The sequence below is a fragment of the Cyprinodon variegatus genome, unplaced genomic scaffold, assembly GCF_000732505.1.
Source record: "Cyprinodon variegatus isolate N-32 unplaced genomic scaffold, C_variegatus-1.0 Scaffold1204, whole genome shotgun sequence".
Taxonomy (NCBI): domain Eukaryota; kingdom Metazoa; phylum Chordata; class Actinopteri; order Cyprinodontiformes; family Cyprinodontidae; genus Cyprinodon; species Cyprinodon variegatus.
Window position 1 is genome coordinate 179,151 of NW_015151657.1, and position 22,878 is coordinate 202,028.

The window sequence follows — 22,878 nt, forward strand, 5'->3', positions numbered from 1 at the left end:
CGCTTTTGATGATGCCTCAAACTGTATAAATCTACATTTGGACTATACAATAACTGCAGTAAATCTGTACTGATTAGGTCTAAGAATATATTTATTCCATAAAGGTTTTAGATGACACTTTGGCAGGACAGGCCTGGGATTTTGGCAGTGTTTCCAAAAAAGGGCCAAAATAAGTCAAATAGGACACCTACTAAATATGTTACCTGGTCGTTTGGAAATGCTGATTTCCATGGTGTGGCCACTTCTGTAATATTACAGTGTATTAGTAAAGTGTGAATCATTTTTAAGCTTTTTAAATTGAATAAATTTTACATATAGTAGGTGCGGTGAAGAGAGGCTGGGTGGGAAATCGGATTCATTAAAATGCTTTTATCACCAGATAGACATTATTTACCTGTTTATATATGTGCCCTCTTTTTGAAATAGCAGAAACATAATTTAATGATGCTGGAAAGAAAAGAATTGCACTAGCTCTATGGGCAGGAGGCAGGAATGACCCTAGCAAGGCCGGTCTATATATGGTCTCCATATGGGTAGGAAATGGTTGGAAAATGCGGCAGAAGGTTTGGTCCATATTGACCATGTGTTGAATACTAATATAAGCGTGCTGCAGGGCAATTATAGATGCAATGGTGGAGCCATCAAGGTTGGCTATTCAATTCAAACAGATTTATTTTTACATACCTATTTTAGGGGATGTATCGGGTGTCACACTGAAGGTAATTATGAGTCCAAGCCATAAACAATATTTTGATGTGTAAAAAGAAATCCACATATGTGCAAGGGAGAACTTCAAAAGAGGAGCAAAACATTTTCTTTCTTAAAACTACAGTGTGTAACAAATATGCTTTTATTATTAGCAAAAATCTATTACCGGTATTGTTCTCATAAATACATATTCTGTGAAAGTGTAATAACATGATGTGACAAAGCGGGAGCATTCTTGTAGCTTATAAATAGTAGTTCATAAATACATAAGAGGTGGTGCACCCAATGGGAGATGCCATGTTGTGTCGGCATTTTTGATGAGAGAAGCTGAAAGAGGATCAACTTGTTGCCCTTATGCATTTAACCTGTATCTGGAAATGTGTTGTTGGTGGCTTAAGAGTGAAAGACAAATGGAAACAACTACTGATCTTTCTATCTTCCGCTTTCTGTTGCATTAAAGGAACATCCATACTTTATGTCAAATGAGACGCAAAAGAAACAAATTTAGACAATAAGACAAAATAACCAGGAAAACCAAATAAGAGAAAATAACCAGGAAAAAAATAATATAACATAAAAATATAACATTGGTGCAGATTTTACCAGGTGGACACAATTTATGAGGAAGCAGACTTTAAAACGGACACTGAGGTTGCAGGCTTTCTGCTGGGCATGTAAGGTAACTAAATATAACAGCAAAATTAATTTTGCTGTTGTGTTAGGGCCCTGTCAGACCTTGCCGATTTAGCCAACATATGCCTAGTCCCAGAATCTCCTAAAACGCAGGCATATGCAGAACTGCCTTTGTATTTTTTCAATTTTGGGTGTATGCATAGCGTATTCATAATGAGCCCAAAACATTTGTCCAACGACAGTCTAACTTATGCATAAAGCATGGAAGTGTAATGCCAATGAGATGATGCACAAGCCAGTGTCCTGAGGGGGGCATGTTCAAAATTTCTCGATGTACTCGTCGTTTGTTGACATTTTCCAGCATGTTCCAGCGTGCTTCGGCGTACTTCAGCATGCTCATAACTTATACAGAACATACCCAAAACTTATCCAACGTATGCCAGCTTTTTTGCCACATATTTCATATGTCAATGGTCTAAATCGTCAAGGGTTTACAGGGGCTTTAGAAACGAGGCAGAGACCACTACTTTCTTAGCCTACATTGGATGAGCTCGGATGCAAGTTATTAGCTGCTGATTGTACATTTTACTCTGCAGCTTTCTTAAGAGATCTCACATGCCTAAAGTCACACACTAGTCTGTCATTTGTAATTCATTTAGTCACCGTTAGATGGCAATACATCTTACACACTGTCCCTTTAAGAAACATGAGGTAACAACATATCTGCCATACAGCCATGAATGTTTTTTATTTATTTATTTTGTAATTCTGTCTAAAATTATTAAATTACCCAAAACAAAATCCTCATTTTATCCGTTACTAAGAACTGTACTGGTGTGCCACTGTATGAAATATTTTTACGAGCAATCTTTTGATCAAAGTGTAAATATTATTGCGATAACAACTCAGCAGATAAAAATCCATCTTGGATGAACAAACAATTCCTATTGTTCTATTGCACTAAAGTCAATAATACAATTTAATGCCTTTCTCATTTAATCTGTGGGAGGATAAATATAACAATATTTTATTTGGTTATCTGGAAGGATTCAGGGGGTATTTTTATTTTTTACTATCTAAACCCCGCTCCAATAAAAAAAGAAGATAGCCCAGCAGATATGTTGTGTAAGTATACTCAAATAGCTTAAGTATATTTATTTTATTGGATCTATGTCAGTAGTTTCATTGATCTGCAAGATCATACTAGCCTGAAACAGAATAAATACTAACTTATAAAAATCGATGTGTTTACAGTGCTGAAGTAAGATTGGGAAATTCATCAATGATATTACTAAGGGATGGAATGTGTTTGGAATCCACCAGCCCACAATGTGTCATTATGGTATGGTATTATGCTTTATTACTTCAGAGTGTAACATTGTCAAGGGTAACATATTGGGTTAATCATGCGTCTATGATCCTATTTGAGGTTTTCTGGATGAGAGGGATTCTTAAGGCTTGTCTTACTCTGGTCTAATTCTCAGTATTACTCATAATTTATCAGTTTTGTAACTGCAATCCTTGCTCTCTCTCCATCGGTGGCTATGAGATGGTTCAAAGACATAGCTCTGCTTATGCCTCCCAATAAGCTATTTTATCTATCTTTATCTGGTAGTACTTTTCACAATGTTAGGGCTCTTAAAGTTTCAGTGATGGCCCTGGCAGATATCAGTTTGTGATAACTGTAATTCCCACTGTGTGATTGCAGCAATCAGTCATTGGACTATTGCAGCGTTTTCCAAACCTGTGCATTGATAGGTAGCTGGAATTCGGGTAAATGTCACTCTGTTATGGAAACCAACTGTCTTCTTGTGCTGAACTTAAAAAAATACAATAAAATAGGGAAGTTAGTGTTTTTGATTTTATTTTTATTTAACAGTATTATGAAGCCATTTAGAGTAATAGAGATTTTAAAAAAGCACACTTAAAGCCTATAAAGACATTCTCCTTTGTGTATAAAAGTGTATTACACAGAGGTGTTTTAAGCTTTTAGAAATGTTTCCTTCTATTTGAAGTTCATTGTCCGTGGAAGTTGGATTGATCACACTGGGAGCAATCTCTTCTTTTTCTTCCCCAAACTTTCCTGGCTTCTGCTAGAAAGCAGAGTAAGCTGTTCCAGTTGTCTCTCTCAAAGCACACTCCTCTAAATCTCTCACACTTATGGGTAACTTTAGAAGTAAACATACCACATTTGACACACAGAAGGCAGAGTTGCTGTGTTCAGTCAGTTTAAGACATGCCCTCTCCTATCGAGCATGCCCGCACGCACACACATTCACCTTATTAGATTGTGCCTCAGCATGGGAGTAGTTATAGAGGAGTCTAATCCATCTTTTACAGCTGATACTGAAGCTTAGCCAGAAGGTCTGACTTCAAGAGAGTTCATCTACAAAGAAAGCTCTGATTTGACGCTGCACAGTTTATGGATGGGGTTGGATATTAGTCGTTATAGTTGTGCATGTAAAGGTCCTTTATAAATATGCTAAATGTAGTTATTCACACATCTGTTGAAATTGAGTTCCAAAAACAAACCACAGAATCTATTCTGCTCTCTTCTTAATCAGGCATAAGTGGGTCTACACAAAGGGTGAAAATTGTGACTTCTGGCCAAATAACTTTAAATGTAGGAATTGACAGGTATGACCTTCAAGGCACAACAGCAGGTCTAACAGAAAAAGGAGGAATAATTTCTACAACCAAACTGTCGGGGGCAACCAATGTGGCTTACTGGTGTGAAGTAACAGGAAACCAACGCATTTTTAGAAAAGTTGTTTTAAGTGGGAGCCTGAAATAAAATGGCAGTGTTTATAATAATAATAAAATTAAAAAAAGAACCGACTATAGTTTTAACCTGGTTAGTTGTCCAGTTAAAGCTTGGGGTCCTTTGTCACCAGCACAATCTGTCTGCACTGCAAAAACGATCAGAAATTAAGTAAAAATTTCTTAAATCAAGTGTATTTAGCCCTAATTTGAGCAGGTAAATAAGATAGTTTGCCAATGGAATGAGTATTTTTACACTTAAAATAAGTTAATTAGATAATATGCACTTGAAATAAGACAATGCAATTGATTTTTCTTAATTCAAATGTAAATCATCTTGTTCCATTGGCAAAGTGTTTCATTTACCTCATCAACTTAGGATAAAATGCACTTATTTTAAGAAAAAATGACTTATTTAGATTTACATTTTTTGCAGTGTGATATCAGTATGTGCAAATACTAATAGCAGACTATTTGTATTAGCATTTCCTTGATATGAAAAACACCTATAGTTTTACAGAGTTGGACAATTAACATTCAATCCCTCTTAGAAATTCTAACATTTGTAGTTCAGAGTGTTTGGTAAACCCTAAATTCTTTACAGTGTTATATAACCCTAACAGGAAAGACAAATCTTAGTCTTTAAAACACTTATTGTATTATTCCAAGAGACAGCTTTGCTTATCCTGTGGGTAAATTGAGGGATTTTTTTATGTTGTAGACCAGAGGTCGGCAACTGCCGCTCCGGAGCCACATGTGGCTCCCTGGAGCTTTTTCATAAGTTTATGAAAATTTATTCTTTTTTTGTTTGTTTTAATATGTTGTGCAGGAGGTCAAACAAACATTCATTATGTTTTCCAATGCTGTTAATATGTGTATAATAACTTGAAACAATAAAGGCAAAAATTTCTTTCAACTAAAATTTCCATCATAGCCATAGAGATCAGTGGTCATAGCATCGAACAAGTTGTGCTCTTATGCAGGGATGTGAACTTTCTTCAATTTTTTCCTCAAATCCTTAAAATAAAAATAACACCAAGGAACGCTGGTGACGGAGGATGTGGGATTTTAGGGGTTAGAGAGCACCGCTCTGATGGATGTCAGTTCCTGCTTGGTTAATCGTGACTCAATCAACTCCTCCCAATAGAAACACGTCCACCATAGAAAGATTCCATTATCGTGTTTTTATAATTTCATCAATGCAACAAAACCTTAACCATCCGGTTCGTGGTGAATTCCTTGCAGTGAGAGCGTTCACGGTTCCTCACCTCATGCTACTATGTGACATTTGCTCCAGGATAAACATTTATAATGAATGTTTATTATATATTTAAGCCCATGTACTCACACTTAGAGCCTGTTTTGCCATACCAGGCATAAATATAAGACTTTTATATTTTTACGGTTTGGGTTGCCGACCCCTGCTATAGGGCAAACACATTTCAACTTCAATAAACATGGAGTTATATTTAAATAAAGAGGAATTAGCCTGCTGTTTTTGCAAAGCCCTATCCGTCCAAAGAGCCAATGATTACGTTTACTGAAGACTTTTTCCCAGTAATTAGGGATAAATGCTTGCTATGGGATATGTTGTCAGACCATTATAGCAACTGTATAAAACCAAATATGAAATGTTATATCAATTAAGGCTATTTAGAAACTGAATTACAATATTTTTACATTTTAGGTTTATATATTCATTATATACAATATGTATCTATATATCATATAGTTAGCACTGGACTATCCAAAATGTCTTTTAATCAGTTCACACTGAAAATGTATGCATATTTTTTTTACCTAATATTTGAGATGTTTTACAGAATAGGAATTATTACGTTTCTGAAAATTAATATCAGTAAAACTGCAAAAGAAAATCCCCATCATTAAAACTGAACTAAATAATTGTCTGAGCATGGTTTACAATTGGGGATTTATCACATTTTCCTATTAATGTACAATGCCTCTGTTTAGGCAGCATTGTGCTGCTATTTTGAGCTAAGGATGCAGGTAATAATGTTCATTACAAAATCATTTGCACAACGCTTTCTTAATTAACTATTAAGTTGTTTTGTTTCAAGTTTTATCCATTATGTATCACTCATTTATTTCTGGCAATAATTAGCTATTTTTAAGTCTCTCACTGAAGCAAGAAGATTGAGCTAAAAAGCAAATGCTTCTAAACTGTATGTGAATTTGACCTTCTAAGTTATCTGAATAGAAGTGAATATTCAGCTTATAATATATATATATATATATATATATTTTCTAATATTTGGATTAAGACTATTTTTTTGCCCAATAAATATTTTTCATTTCCCTAACAGAGTGTCAATAGTGCTGTGTGAGTGAATAAAATTAACCTGTAAAATGGGACGGTTTGTAGCAATCTTGCCTTGCAGCAACAACATCCTGGTTTGGATTTTCAGCCTAGGGTATATCTGCATTTTCTCCCTGTGAATGCATGGGTTGTCTTTAGGTCTTCTGACTTCCTCCCACAGTCCAAAAGCATGACCGTTAAGATGATTGATGTGTCGATATTGCCGGTAGGTGTGGGTGTGTCTGTGCATGGTTGTGATGGGCTGGTAACCTGTCCGGGGTAGGCCTCGCGTTTTGGCCAGAGCTGTTTGAGATAGGAAGCACCCCCCCGTCACCCCTGGACAAGCAGTTATAGAAGATGGGTGGATAGTTTAATAGCTCTGTAGCCCCAGGATCTAAACTGTTTTATTTCTAGTTTTAAGTATTATACTAGTGTGAAACATAAAAACGAACTTGTGAAATGACATTAGATCTATTGTATTGTTGTTGAGATTCAGTTTTATGTTTTGTTAACTGTTTTTCTACTTGGAGTGCTTATTTTGATCAGCATTAAGCACTATATATGAGGGTATGAGGCTCTTATCATTTATTTGATTTATCTTTTCTATTTTAATGGAAATATTTTATCTTTTTCTTTTGAGCAAGATTGTAAATAGCACACATAAACTTAAATATTGTGCAATTAAAATGTACTTTGTATCACATAATGTACTTTAAAAGACCTCTACAGTTATTGGCAGTAATGGCTCTTATGGAAACAACGTGAACATAAGGTGCTGTAATTTGTTTCCAAGCATTAAAAAGTGTGTTTTTAGAGACGTTTTACCTACCGTGACTCAGCTTCTTTCATTTATATGGCACCAGTTCATGTCAAGGCACTTTATAAAACAAGCAAGTACAATTCATATCTAGAATTATGTACTTACAGCACATTTTTTTTAACATAATGTAGTTACATCTGGTTTATAATGCCAATATGAAAAATCCATCAACCGAATTCATTGAATAATTAACCCTACAGCAATCACTCATCTTAAGCAACCTTGTGGATGCAGTGGAGAGAATGTATTTGCTTTTAACTGATTGAAACCTCCAGCAGAACCTAATTCAGTCAGATTCATCAGTGATATTACAGACTGAGGATGAATGAATCAAGCAAGCACACACACAAAAAAAAAAAAACAGGAGCACTTATCCAGAAGCATATTCAATGTTGAAACCCCGAGTATGCAGAGTTATTGGCAAAAACAAGTAGCTTTGTTAGTGGCTTTTACTGGGACCTGTAAACATAGGTTAGAGCTGATATTTTTTTATTACATTTTATTAGTTTTTAAAAAAATTTACACAAATTTATTTTTTCGTGATTGGCAGGTAATTACTACTCTAAATCACATCAAGTTCAATTTATTTAACTAAACAGAGATGTGAGGTTGTGCAAGTTCACTTGTAAACAAGACTAGTGCTAAATTTCCCTGCTTGTTAAAAATCTATTTATTTATTTTTTTTCTAAATACTAGTTAACAATGAGTAATGAGTCATTAAAAAAATAACCTTCTAAAACAGTGAATAGATTCTGTTTCCATATTTTATTTTGTTTAGCAATTATTTAGATTTATGCTCAGCATTTCTAATCTGATTATTAACAGCCTCTATTATAATATATCTGCTGACATAAACTCTATTTACATTTTGCAAAAGAACACAAAGACATTGCTTCTTTTCATATTTATTTTTATTTACTGTTAAACATTTTTCAAAGCTTCAAAAAAGGGCATATGTGTTGTGTAAAGGGCATATGATTAAGGACACTTAAAGCAAAACCTTCAAAATGTACACAAGCCCTTTAAATGCAGCTACTGGAAAGAGATTTATTTTCTTTTGCACTGCTTTAGTTCATCACACTTTTAGTTGTTTTTCTAACATGTTAAACACCATTACAAATTTAACTCAGGTGTTAATGAAAGTTACTTGTTTAAGTGTCAGAGATTTCATTAAATCAGTTGATGGTAATTAGCTTTTCTATCACCATCTGTCCTGAAGGGCCATGTAAGTAGTTTTAAGTTGGATAAGCTTTTACACACTTTGTTGATAATCGGGAACTCTAGCAGACTTTATTCTCTCCTATCGTCTTTCGCAATCACATTATGTCCTCTTAAGATGCATTTCAGACACCCTTGCTAAATTTGTAATGTGCTACATCATAGTGCAGGCAGCTTGCACAATGGTTTGTGGATGTCTTCCTTGTGCAGTTGTCATCCTGAAGAGGTCTGGTGAATAATTCAATTCACTGAAATGTCTCAGGTTGTCCAGGAAGATGTTGCTTTGATGCCTGTCAATTGTTCATTTATATTTTTGGGAGAACAGAGCAGAATCTTGGCAGCTGATTTCCCCCTTCTGAAAATAATTCTGCCTCAAAAATAACATTTGAAGTAACAGAAATTATTTATTCTTCCTTTCTTGCAGAAACTATGCAGAAAAGTTTTTAAAAATTCTACTTTGATTCATTGTAAATGAATTCGGTAAGTGTGGAAATAAATTGTTAAATTAATATCTGCTTTGAAAAAAGCATTTATTGTGACCCCAAAACATTTTTATACAAGAGAACCCAGGCATTTATAGAACAATACTGTATATCACAATACACTTGCCCACTACTTGCCCTTAGCTAAAGCAAGGGCAATAGTTGCAAAGTATTAGAAAACACATGAGGGAGTTAGTCACCAACTCTTCAGTCCATCATTAAACTAGGGTTAGGGTTAGGGTTAAACATAAATTGTTAAATCTGTTTCCCTTTTGGTGTCATACAAATATATTTGAAACTACTGATCTTATTTTGTTTTCATTAAACTGACCTGAATGAAATTTAAGGTAATGTATTTTCTGCATAAGGACAAGCATTCAGCATTTAAATGCTAAACCAATTTTATCGTTAACTAATTATTACTGTTTGAAGTATAACAGTTGGCATACAGACTGCATGGTGGGACTTTATACATTAAGTTCTAACACCCACTTGTATCTCTGTATTTTTAAGATAATATTGTATAAACTGAAATATTTCACCAACTTAAGATCCAAATACATTTAATTTAAATAGAAATTTGTCAGAAGCTTAAAATCTATTTTAACTAAAGTAGTTGGTGCCAAAATATCATTTTGTAAAGGGTCTAAAGCTATTCTCTTCATAACTTAAATAACTTTATTAGTTTGTCTGTGCTGTTTTTTAGTTTGCATGCATGTGAACAAATGTACACATCCAGCAAGCGAGTGCAAAATTAAATCTCTGAAGATAAAGGGGAATATATCTCCTTCAATGGAATCCCACCTCTCTTACTGTGTCTGTCTTCCATCAGCTCTTTCTTCTTCTCTGTTATCTCTAGTCCTTTGAAACAGCACCTGTTACAGCTTCCTATCATAGGAGCTCTGTCATGATGCAGTACACACGCCTGTGTGATAAACAGCCAGCTCCCATTTTTAAGTTCAACCCCGCTGCCGATGTGCAAGACAAATAAGGCGGAACGTCTTTATCCTCCTAGACCCTAATGACTTTTTTTAAGCATTTTGGATAGGACACACCAGACCAAAACAGTGCATGTCATGATTTTCTCTTTTTACTGTGCTCCCACCAAGATACTTTATTGATTTAGCTAGTTCAGATGATATTTGATATTGACATTGTGTGTGTATCTTTTTTTTTATTTTTATTTTTTTATTGATGAATGGTAAAGCTGCAGCAGGTTGTTTACTGTCTTAGCCAGTGAAAATCTAATGATCCCTGCAGCAAAATGGGGACATTGCAATAGCAATTACAGCAAAGTGAAGCTGAGAAAAATACAGCATACTGTTAAGGCTATGATTTTCAAAATAATTCAAGATTAGATGGGGTTAAAAAGAAGTGAGTGCAATATTACCCTACCATTTCTTCTGCCCTTACCATCACATGATCATTAGTTAAAACCTTAATGCATCTAGTATAACTGGTACTTTGCATTTTTATTATATTAATCACACAATCCAGCTTTCTACATAATCACATAACCCCTTCTGTGTCATTTTGATGTTTTCAGTAATTTTTTATTTATTATAAATAGTAAGGTTAGTCTACAAAATAACAGATGCTGAACTATATAATTAACTTCTCTGTCCACACATATAAAAATAAGCTGTTGAGCCTGTGGACATCTTAGATTTGACCCTTTTATCACAAAACCTTCATTCTCTAGGGCCCTTCAGATTCCTTACCAACCATTAGCTTGTCAATATAATAGCTTATCCTAAAGATTTAAGTTTTTAAAGCTTAAAAAAAGTAAAGCACAAGACCTTATGAGGATTTCAGTGGGGGGGTTTGTCTGAATGCCTTTGAATTCATTTGAAAGTTCATGTATTATTTCATTTGGGCCAGATCAATGAATAGCTGCATCTTTTAACATTGATTGCGGAATGTGAATGTGCTGGACTATTACAGCTTTTTAGTTTGAAAACAGCCACAGTCACAAGAGGTCATGTGGGTACAGCAATAGCTTGTTGGTATTATGATATGTCTATCTTAGGCTGTGTCCGAAAGTCCGCCCTAACAACTATATAGAGCACTACTGTATATAGTGGTTATACCATTTTATATTGTGATCCGTGTCTGATTGTCTAGTGGATGACAAAAATAGTGGACTCAAAATTTCCCAAAATCTATGTTAAAAAGTAATGATCATTCTTGGTCACTAAGTGAGCGGATATATCCCAGAATGCTTTACAAGAGCTCTCCTTGCAAGGCATCATGGGATTCGTTTTGGGGGCAGGATGCTGCAGGAATTGTGTGGGGAGCCGCAGTCACGTAAAAAACAGGGAGGGAAAAGTAGTGATAATCTGTCTAAACAGTCAGTTTACCAAGTTAACTATAAAGTCCACTATACAGTCCCCGCTCTATATAGTGATTGAGGGGTTTAGAGGTTGGACATTCAGACGCAGCCATGGTCATAGGAATTTAATATGGAATGTTGACTCTAACCCATTGACCAGCTGTTCATCAGACCACCTTACATCACCTCTCCATTAAACTTAGGCTTTCTGGAGGAATCCTGAGATTGTGCTTAGAAAAGACCCTTTCTTTCCATCAATAATCTGGACAAGTCAGACTATATTGCATTGTTTTTCATGTTTATACCTTTATGAGATTTGTTTAGATAATTCATAAATATATGAAAAACATCTCCTGGATCAGATGCAGGATCTTTCCTCCAACATGCCTAAGCCATTTGAATGGCTCTACCAGACCTCTGTGAAGCTAGATGAGATTCTGATGATGATTCAGCCATTTTATTCAGGTCAATTGAAAGATGAATGAATAAGTTACAGGATAATTGCTCCTGAGAAGTGAACCTGGGTTCCAGTCAAATCAAACTGTTGTAAAAGTATATGTGAAATTTCTCCTTCAGCTAAATAAAATGCAAATAGCTTAGATCAGTAATTAGTCATTTGTTGAATGAGAATTTATTTTCTTTCATGACAGAATTAATTACTAACTTTTTCCTTACCTTTGCTAACATTTTGAATTAAAATGTTTTACCTTTATGATTATTCTAAATAGGTCCTGATCACAGGGATGCTACAGAAATGTTCCCACACTTATTTTAATTATCATACAAGGTGCACAGTAAGGAGGTCAGGATTTATAATTTACAAAGATTTTAAGATTATGAGAATTAATGATTTTTATAATATTGTGAGGTTCATTTGATTACTATAATAACTGACAACAATTTGTTTGTTTTACTATACCTAGAGTCAACATTTTACTCAAGACATGCTTATGATGAATGCACACCATTTGCATATGTAAACAACTGACTTGTACTAGGCAGCCAACAAATTAAATTAATGAATCATGTCTGAAATAGGTACTCTTCTCTGCCTTGCAGCACATGACTGACAGGGAGCTGTATATTTGTGTGCAGTAGATGCATTTTTTTGTTTGTTTCTAAAGGCAATTTTCTTCCCTTTGCACATGTTTTAGTAATAAAAAACAGCCAACTTAACAGGTAATTCATACCAACTATTGCCTCATCTATAAAAAATTTAGCCAGAGGTTAAATTTTAAGAGAGAAGCAGCAAAGGCTATAAAAGCAAACATTTATTTGTGAACAGGATGTATGGGATATGTTTTTTCTCTATTTAGACTGTAAAGTAAAATCCTTGACTGGGTTTTATTTTCTTTTTCGCTATTAAAAGAGAAGATTTTGGTTGTTCGTAATGATCTTTCCCAGAGGTATAAATTAGGTAGCAGTGGAGAGGAAATGCCTCCTAAATCAGCCACAACACTTTGCCTTCTACTATACTGTATTCATCCACAAGGCATAGATTACGGACTGTAGCAGGTGGTGTTTCTCAAAAAATGAGCAAATCCGAATAATACAACATTCACCAAACCCCCTGTGAGGAAAATCCAAATGATTTATTTTAGTATTTGGTGATTAACATGATCCCATATGCACCTGTGCTTCTGTACATATGCAAATCCTTTTCTTGTTATGAATGACTCGCAGGTCAAGCTATGGAAATGAGGGGTTACACCCACATCAGTGATACTTAATAACATGATTGTTGCCAGTTGGCGTGCTTTTTAAATCATGGCAGTGTCTCGAAAGACTTGGTGTAAGTGTGACAAATGCATAGTGAAGGACCCCTGCTGCCAAATACTGTCATCATTTGATTTTATCATAACCATCTACAATAATGTCTAAATAATACCACCTTGTTTGCTGTCATTGATTTTTTTGTCATGTTTATTATATTCTTCAGGTGATATATCTCTATGACAAGCATTTGAAGAAAACAAGAGGGGTTTAATTATTGTTTTCATTATTGTATATCCTTCAAAGTCCCTGTCCACTGAATTGAAGAAGCGTCACAGTGGAGGGTATACTAACAGGCGATAGGGCTCTTTTTTTGTATGCCTGATTCAAATAATACTTCTTTACCTTGCAAGTGCATTACAACCAAGACTCTCATATATCTGAGCTGCTTTTACAAAACACATGGCTGCCTATACTTTGCTTCTTCTTTTTTGTCGACTCAACCACTAAAATTAGTATGAGTAAACTAATTTCTAAGGCTTGTTAAACTTGAAAATTTAACCTCACAGCTCATATTTTTTAACAAAAACAAAGCTCTGGCATATAGAAATACAGTATAACTATAAAATGCCTCATGATCATGCTGCCTTCCTAGTCAGGCCTTTATAGCTGCTGCAGTTTGTCAAACAATTATTAGTTTTTAGTTTAGGCGTGAGTCTTTTCAAAATTACCAATTAATTTTTTTAAATGAATATCAATGAATTAACCATATTTGAAATGTGTTAATCAATGTGTGTTTAGGGAATTGAGCTTGGAATCCTGCGGTTCTGAGTTCGAGCCCCAGACTGCCACTCTGGCTCTCTGAGCAAGACTCTTAACCCCACACTGCTCCCTGAGCGCCGCACAATGGCAGCCCACTGCTCCCTAAGAGGATGGGTTAAATGCAGAGGATAATTTACTCTAATAATTATTATAATTATGTAATTTTCACATAGATGATTCTGATTAACGTGGTCATTATTACCCAGAGATAATCAGGGCTGAATTTCTCAACTATAAGATGGAAGTGATCATGCTTTACAAGAGGAGTTTTATGTCTACACATTTTAGGTGTGTTTCTGCTTGAATTAATATATTTAAAAAAATGTTAAATCATTTGCCCAGCCGGTCACAGAGTTCAAGAAGCTTGCTAATGATAAATAAATTCACATCAAGTGTTGAAAAATCTAAAATGTGCAACATCAACCCCCAAGCTCTGGAGTATCGTCTACTACCACAGCTTTGAAACTATAATTGAATATAAATAAATATTTTATTTCACGTGAATGAATTACTATATATGTGATGGGAAGTATTTGACAAAATTAATTTAAAAAATCCTCAAAACTAGGTAAGAGTACAAGGAAAATTACGTCTGTGCTGTAGCTCTGACATATTTGTTGCAGTGTTTTAGTAGAATTTATAGTTGACACATAGGCAAGAATGCATTCAGATAGATTAGAAAAGAATCAGAAAAGCATCCACCTGAAAAGTTAGGTTAATCTGATTTTCATGCATGTTAAGCTCCATACTATTGTTGTTGCCTAGTGGGTTAGAGCAGTGTGCTTGTGTTCTGAGGAGGTTGCACATACCCGGTACAAATCCCACTGCATCCATTCTGGGTTCCTGAGAAAGGCCCTTAACCCCTGATTTCTCCCCGCACAATGACAGCCCTCCCTATACATGTAAATTTCTCCAATGTGAGATAAATGAAGTTCAATTATTATTATTATGACAACCAACATTTTTTTTATATTGTTTGTTCAACCAAAGAAAAAAATTATTACATTTTAAAGTTACCTAACCCCTTTTTAGAGCTAAGTTTTAATTTTCATATTAAGAAAATACAGAAATAGAAGCAAAGCACTAATTCAATCACATGCTTATCGGTTCCACTGTGGTATTGTAAAGTTTATTCCCTTTGCCTTATTAGGTAAGTATGTAGGAATACTTGGCGTCTAAATTGCATGCTTGTTACTGGGTAAATAAAGATTTGGGTTACATGATTATGCTGTCTGCTATTGTTTTTCCTCTTTGTGCTCCTTATTTCCCTCGCTTGCAGTCAAACTATCCTCCATTCGCCCCTGCACTAATTAACTGGCAGGATGGTGACTTGTCATGAAAAAGAGCTGCCCACCCCTCTATTACCCCCAGACAGCGGTGTGTTTACTCTGTGAATGGAACATGTGTTACATGTTCAGCGAGCTGCAATGACAGCCTTGGAACTGCGAAGGGGGGGGGACACAACAGGATATAAATCCACACATGAGAGAAAGTTGTCATATATGTCCCACAAGCCACACTGACATCTGGATACACTAAAATATATACCCCCCACCACAACAACCCTGTTAGAAACACTCGTATGCATAGATGCAAGATCTGGCTCTCCTGTTACCCTCTGCAGAAAGACAAACCAAACAGGAGCACATGAAAGGATGCCGTTTATCTCGCTTTCCATATCACCCTATCAGACATTCAGTGCAGCGTTCATGTAAAGATATTTACAAGGCATTCATAACATCACATTGAGCAACGGCTGAGCTTATTTTACAGTAGCACCAAGATGGGTAGGGTGAGGTGGGGGTTTCCAGAGGGATCAAGACAGACAAACAAAAAGCTACCATAGACGTAACAGATTGTCAGACAGGCATCCTGCCTTGGGTTTGTGATTTAGAATACTAACAAGGCATGTGCACACACCAAGGGATACAAGAAGTGATGTATGGCAGAGTCAAACAACATCGAGGGAGGTCTGGCTTATCCTTGATATTTGTCCGTCTTGAATGCTTCCCCTGAAATGTAGGCGTTTCATTACTATTCCTGTTTATTTTTTTCCTTATGACTAAATAAATGAGAAGTGCTCATTATTTACTTCAAGATTTGATTTTTAAATTAATCACAGGGGTTCTTGAAGCTTATATATGACTGCTGTGAATTAGAGGGAACCAAAATCTCTCCAACCAAGGCTCCCATATGTTATTCCATAGTAGTTTAGGATCTGATTATTTATCCAAACCTCTGCTGCCATTTGAACTAGGGCTTCAAAGCAGCTTGTGGCATCTTTCATGTCACATTAAAATGCTCAATCAGATTTAAGGGTCTTCAATTGACATCTTCATGGTGATTAGAGCTTATTTTAAGAGGCATGCTCTCCATGTAATTACCAAACAGATGTCTTTTGCATATTTTTCCAATAAAGTAATTTTCAGCAGTTATAACAAAAAGCAAAATGAACAATAATAATCATCCATGATACGCTTTTCAGTACAGAAATTATACTTGATAGAAAATGAAGAAAAATACAAGATGGTTTTTAATATGTTTTTTTTTTTTACATTACTTGCACAACAATCAATTATTTCTGCTGCTAGTAAATTTTTTTTTTTTTTTTTTTTTTTTTTTTTTTTACGGAAGGATGATTTGCAAGAAAATTCTGCACATTCTATTATTAACAGATGGTGGATTTGGTTTTAAAATCTCACATAATCTCATTACCTTTTTTCTGCTCTAGTGGCCTTTTTTAAGAGAGAGATTGGAAAACATGCTGCAAAGGTCCACAGGTTTGAACTGGAAATAGACACACTTGCCATACGGATAACTCTTCAAAATAACAAAACAACATTAACTGATGTACATTTTTCGCTGGTTGAAAAAGGTATCCATACATTTTTTTTCTTGTTTTCATTTGTAACTCTATTAGGTTTAAGGTCTTCTTCTAAAATGGATGCTCCTTTTAGCTGAATGTTATATTTTGAACTCTTTGTTTTCAAGGTTGATTTACAATATTGATACCCAGATGAGTTTGATTATAAACAAAGGTATCATCCTAAAGTTATAATAAAGGCCTTACTTCTGTTAGTGAAGAAATACCCATTTTGTTCCTGTCATAAAGGTTGAGAATTCCAGTTGTATTCCTGTCATATGGACCTCTATCTGCCTTCATGACCGTGAGCACACAAGGTTCTGTGTGTACAGATGGAGCTGTGTCTTTAATCAATATCTCTCCTCATATTTCTGTATTTCCATTTTCTCCTGTTTCTAATTTTGTTCTTAAGAGAAATAAACTAAAGCTCAAAGGTTAAGGAGGTTTGGGATCATTTGATCACCAATTTTACCCCCATTTCAAATCAATTTGTAGAAATTTTGTTACTCTTATAAAGAAAAAAAAAACTTAAAAGGAAGATGGTACCAATACAGATGTAGAAACAGCATGGCTCTCCTTCCTCCTTATGTTTCAGTGCTTCTACAAAAGTGCTTTGGAAACAGTATAACTTGTTTTTGTTGAAGATGTCCAAAATGCTTTTGAGATTATTTTATTACTAATATATTGAGTTAATTTATTGTTTAAATTATACTGTCTGTATTCTTTTCTCTTGTATATCTATTTAAAAAGCGAAAGCTCTTTATCATACGACCTAGTGTGTTAATGTATTAATGGTAAAATATTAGATACAGTTTATTAGGGAAAAAAAACTCAATTTTTTTTTCTTGAAAAAAAAATCCATGTGGATTTTTCCTTTCATGTTGGGTTTAACAGTTTAAGAAATTGGGTGCAGAGTGTAGCCTTAGTCTAATAGCCTTTAGTTTTCCACTATTCCAATAATTTAATCACATTGAAATAGCCATTGTTAATCTACAGGCGGCAGTTTAAAGATAAATAAATGAACAGCATTACTTTATTTAAATGCAAAAAGTTACACAGTTCAGTTCAGGTTTTTTGTCCTTGCTACCCTCATTTATTTTAAATTAGTTTCCAGTTATTTCAATAAATAGCCAAAATTCCCATTTAAAAACACACATTTCTTTGTATACATGTCCAGGTCGTAGGCGTTAACATTGTTTACTGCTGTTTTTCATAGTTAAATGAGGTCTAGATAAAAGTTCCTGTGTTCTGGAACTCTTTTTTTTTTTTTTTATTGTATTCAACAAGGATGGCGTGGGTCCAGCAGGTCCAAGAGCATTTTTGGATCTGATAAAGTCCATCTATGATTATCGTTTCATTTGAAATGTCTAAGAGAAATTATGATTCAATCTGGCTTCAGTTCCCCACCTCAGTCACCACACAACCTGAGTGTCACCAATTTCTGATCTCTCCAAAAAAGAAAGAACGTACCCGTACAGATGAGTCAGTGTTTGCGTAAAGGATCGCACATTTTCATGGAAAGTTAGATTTCTATAAATCACAAACTTTGCATGGAAGTTGAAGTTTGCAATTTATTGGACCGATTTTGTGCATAGGCAAAATGTATAAATCAAACCCCAGGACCCAATTAGTCCTGAGTCTGATTTATGAAATTCTGTTTGGTTTGGTTTGTTTTTACATTTTTTGATAGAAAACACAACATCTTGATTATCTATAAATATGAACCAGATTTTTGAATGCACTGGATTTACATTCATCAATTTTCATGTTTATTAAGCTGAGGAAGTCTGCCTACAAGAGAGAAACATTGAGAGAATATAGTCACTATCCCTCTTTAGTTGCCTGAGCATCAAACTATGAAGGATTTCATATATTTGCCTTATTACTGCAGAAATGAAATGACACAAAGAGTTTGAGGTTTTGGAAATTGAAGCATTAATTCCAGGATATGTTTCACACCTAATTTAAAAAGTAATGTGCCTGGCAATTTCAAATTTCAGTTATGCATTACTGTATACTGCCATATGAAGAGGTTGCTCTAGTGCTCCCAAACTGCCCAGATAAAGCTCTCCTGAAACCAAAGAGCAAACTTCATAACTCTATTATTTTACTTCCCCCATTATTCCAGGTCTTTTACTTGAAACTCTTTGGATCACCAGGATTTAATTCACAAGCGGCTCCTGTAAGCTATTGTCAAGATTAAGCAAACTACGACATCACTGTGGACTCACACCTCAATGAACTCACACCTAATATGTAATACATTTTCTTCCAAATTAGAAATGCTCTTGTAGTTTGTTGGTGAATTTGTATTATGTCATATATGCAATAAGGTTAATTGAATAATTTCTTTTCAAGGAGTTCATTGAATAAAAGCTAATATTACTTGCAGCGTTTTATCTAAATAGCTATTGGAATAAGAAGCACTTTAATGATTTTTCTCATCCTTGGAAAGTTTCAATACAACAGGATGGCGATAAAGCATTTAAAATACTCTTTTTATGTGTTTAATATTAGGAAAATGTTAGTTAATCTCTACTGGTGTTTGAATCCATGTTTAGATTAAAATAAGTGTCAATTTGGGCCACTCTAAACATTCTAAGTATTTTCATGGAGGTGCAAATCTGTTGTAAAATTGATCAACAGAAAATCACAATCTTTTTTTGTAGTTTTCACACATAAACAACAACATTCATATCTTGAATTCTTTTCCTTTTTCCCTTTCATCTCAGTATTTATTTCTTGTTTCTTTTTTTTTTTATATTCAAGCATTTTCCATGGTTGCTATCTATGTTGTATTTTTGCTCAAAATTGAGTGTTTCCCCTCAGAGGAACATTTCAGATGGTTATTTACTAAAAGTATGTTAAGAATTTTTCTTTTTTTTTTCTTTTGAAAAGGTGTAGGCGTCCCCTACTCACACTATAGCCACTGATGAATGCATCAAATAAATCCTTAATTCTGTTCAAGACAAAGTTCAGGAACAATAATTTGCTAATAAGAGCTTTGTTTATAGTTTGATTGCAGTATTGCAGGGACAAGCAAAAATCTGATTGTATTATAAGGCATTGCATTAAAGTTCTTCATTATCTACAGTTATTGCAGCTTTATACAGCCCAACATATAAAAAACTTTTTCAGTGATAGTTGTTGGGAAATCTGTAGTTACCAATAGTCCTTGCATGTTTATTTAGTAATGAAGGCAAATATTTGGTTGGAGCTTGAAACGTGTTTATTTACGTGTTCCAGCTATGGCATCCTTCCTTCAGCTGCAGATCTTATGGAGGCTGGATCATGCCAGAACCCCTCAGCCTCTTCTCTTCCACCGGGACCTGGCATTGCTGTCTGTCATGTGCTATCAGTGAGACTGCAGGCAGTACTTGGTGCTTCCCAGCTGCTCTCCCCTTTCTGTCTTTTCTTCCCATTCTATTCTACACTGCCGTGTGTCTTCCCTCCTCTTCCATCCCAGCTCACAGCAAGATATGGACTTTGTGCTATTCATCCCTTCATCTGTCTAGGTTTCCCTCTTCTAAACTTGTCCTTATCTCAAAGTTTCCTGAGATTGTATTTTCCTGCTGAACTTTGTGCTTTTCAAACTGTTTAATTTGTTTCTTGCCTTCTTTTCTTTCCACAGATGTAAGGAGGGCTACCATGGACTACGCTGCGACCAGTTTGTACCAAAGTCTGACGCCATCTTGTCTGATCCAAGTATGTTCTCACTTATGCTTCTTTTTATTGACTGTACAAAAGTCTTTTTTTAATGTTTCAGATCATGAAGCAAATTTAATATAGGACAAAGATAACCTGGCCTCATCCAAAGAGGTGTTATCAAATTATTATTTAATTTCTAAAGATGAATAAACCCATTCAAACCAATTTTTTGGATTAAAAAAAGTTATTGGTTAACATCTGTGTATGTAATTATTAACAGAGACATGTACCATGAAACCTGTATTTGGGAGACACATTGGTTAAGTGTTTGAAGGTACAATATTCTGATACATTGGTTTTAGTTTGCGTTGCTACAGTTAGTCTGATCACTCAACAAATTCTACCTTTTTTGGCCAGATCGGAAAGTATGGATGCTTTAGGTTACAGTAGTTTATTCTCTTATACCCAGATGCTAACTTTGGGGTGGAGGAGCATTTGCCTCCAGCACTTGTTCCTAGTTAACTTTCGTTTCTTTAGTTTTTACTGGGGGTTCTTGAAACATTCCTTTCTACTTTTCTCTTTTGATAAGTTTGCCATAAGATCTTACATTTCATTGGCAGTAGGATCCTATTAAATCTGTTTTCTGTTAGTTTGAATTTTTAAACGATTAAAAGCTAAATTTATTGTGAGCACAACAAAGGACATGCAGAGGTTGTAAAGTCCCACAATTTGATGATTGAGAATTTTATTATCTCACAGGAGTCTTCGTATCCTTGTGAAGACTCTGCAGTTTGGTTAAGTTACACAGCAGAAGTTTGATGTAAAAAGAGTATAAATCTTAGGCCCCAAGCCTCTACCATCAGGCTGTGGACTTCACAAACTCACAGCGTCACTTGGATCCTTTAGTTGAAGGATCAGAGAGAAAGCTCTGCTGCACTGTGCCCTTTGAGAGTCCATAAATGGGGTCACAAGCTATTGCCACGTAGCATGTTTTATACCCTCATGTGACACACAATTTTCAACCAGGGACTCATTTTATCTTCTGTAGGACGACATCAGTTTTCCTGTATAACTGGCTTTGGGAGCTTTTATGTTCTTTTAAGAAAAACTTAAACTTAGTGGCTTTTAGACAAATGCAGACACATAGGGAGCTTACCAGTATATATATATATATATATATATATATATATATATATATATATATATATATAGTTTGTTTAGACACAGAAATATGTTTATGTTGGTCAACATAATTGGATCAGTTTCCAACAACAGGGGTTAATGGTTTTACATATATTTGGGGTTATTTTATAACATAAATAGGTTTGTAAGTCACTGTTAATTTAATCCATATGTGGGAAATGCAATATTATCTAACCAACATCACCCACACAACAGCAGTAAGCAGGAGCTACAAAGCTGTGTTTGAACCGTAGCAGCACATACTCTATTAGAGATGTGTTGCAGCTGGATTAGTTTGATTCAGTAATTAACTACCTTTTCATCCTGTGGCCCTGTAAAACAATGGGAGCAGCTATTAGGAGGCCATCATCCACATTTAGGAGGTGTGGTCAGCAAGGCAATTCGTCTCTTTTTTCCCCACTGAGCTCCTACATTATTATTTAGCAACATATTATCCACTGACATGCACAATCAATTCTGAACACATTTTGTTGTGTGAGTGTGTATGGATAAACTGTTATGATTTATCATTTAAAATTTTGCAGAGAGTAACAATTATAATTTTTTTCTAGATTTAAATGCTGATTAAAAACAAAAAGACACCCAAAACATAAGACCTATATAAGGAGAATAATGACTCGTTTGAAGTTTTTTGAAACAAATGTTACGACCCCCTGTTGGTCTAGGGAAGTGGGGGGGCATAAACATATAGGCAGAAACTGGTAAGTTCTTATAAAATTATGATTTATTTGATAACAAGAGGTGCAAGCAATAAACAAAGAAAAGAAGGGTCAGTGAGGGTGCTATGAAAATAACAAACAAAGTTAGATAAAAGAGATCCTCAAAAGAAGGATTGTCCCTAACTACAGATTTAAACAAAAGGGGATTCTTACTAGAACACGCAGAGAGCACAGCACCCACTATACCTAATGTAACTAACAAAAAAATACTCAGTGATGCAATCAGTGAAGACTCTGGCCCTACCTCCACCTTCTTTCTAGCCTCAAGCTAGTAAAGATGCACATACGCAAAACACAACAAAATACTTGACACAAGCTACTAAGCACAAACCCCAAATGGGTAACCAAAAACTTAAGTGAGCTACTTCACTAAACACACAAGGGGCTGCTAACCAACAATGTTTGGTTCACACGAAGCACACAAGTCAACTGACTATGAAAAGCTGCCTCAATCAACAGGTGAGGTCTCCTTATGAGAAGGAGATGATTGCAGGTGGTGATGAGCCATTGGTTAAAGGTGGAACTGAGGGAACCAATGGATGGGACTGAAGTCAGATCCCCCGAAACCAGGAAGTAGGCGGGTCTTTCCACAGGGCCATGCAGCCTACTTAGTAGAGGTGATAAAAAAAAAGGGAAA

At 35.1% G+C, this 22,878-nt stretch overlaps 1 protein-coding gene across 1 annotated transcript in view; it reads left to right on the forward strand.

Moving 5' to 3' along the window:
- The window catches only part of LOC107102111 (pro-neuregulin-3, membrane-bound isoform-like), a gene marked incomplete at its 3' end in the record, with an annotated part of 163,182 nt that overhangs the window by 127,470 nt on the left and 12,834 nt on the right, over positions 1 to 22,878 (forward strand). The window contains exon 3 of the mRNA XM_015401288.1: positions 20,303 to 20,376. Coding sequence (XP_015256774.1) covers positions 20,303 to 20,376 — 74 coding nt within the window. The remainder of the gene's footprint in view (positions 1 to 20,302; positions 20,377 to 22,878) is intronic.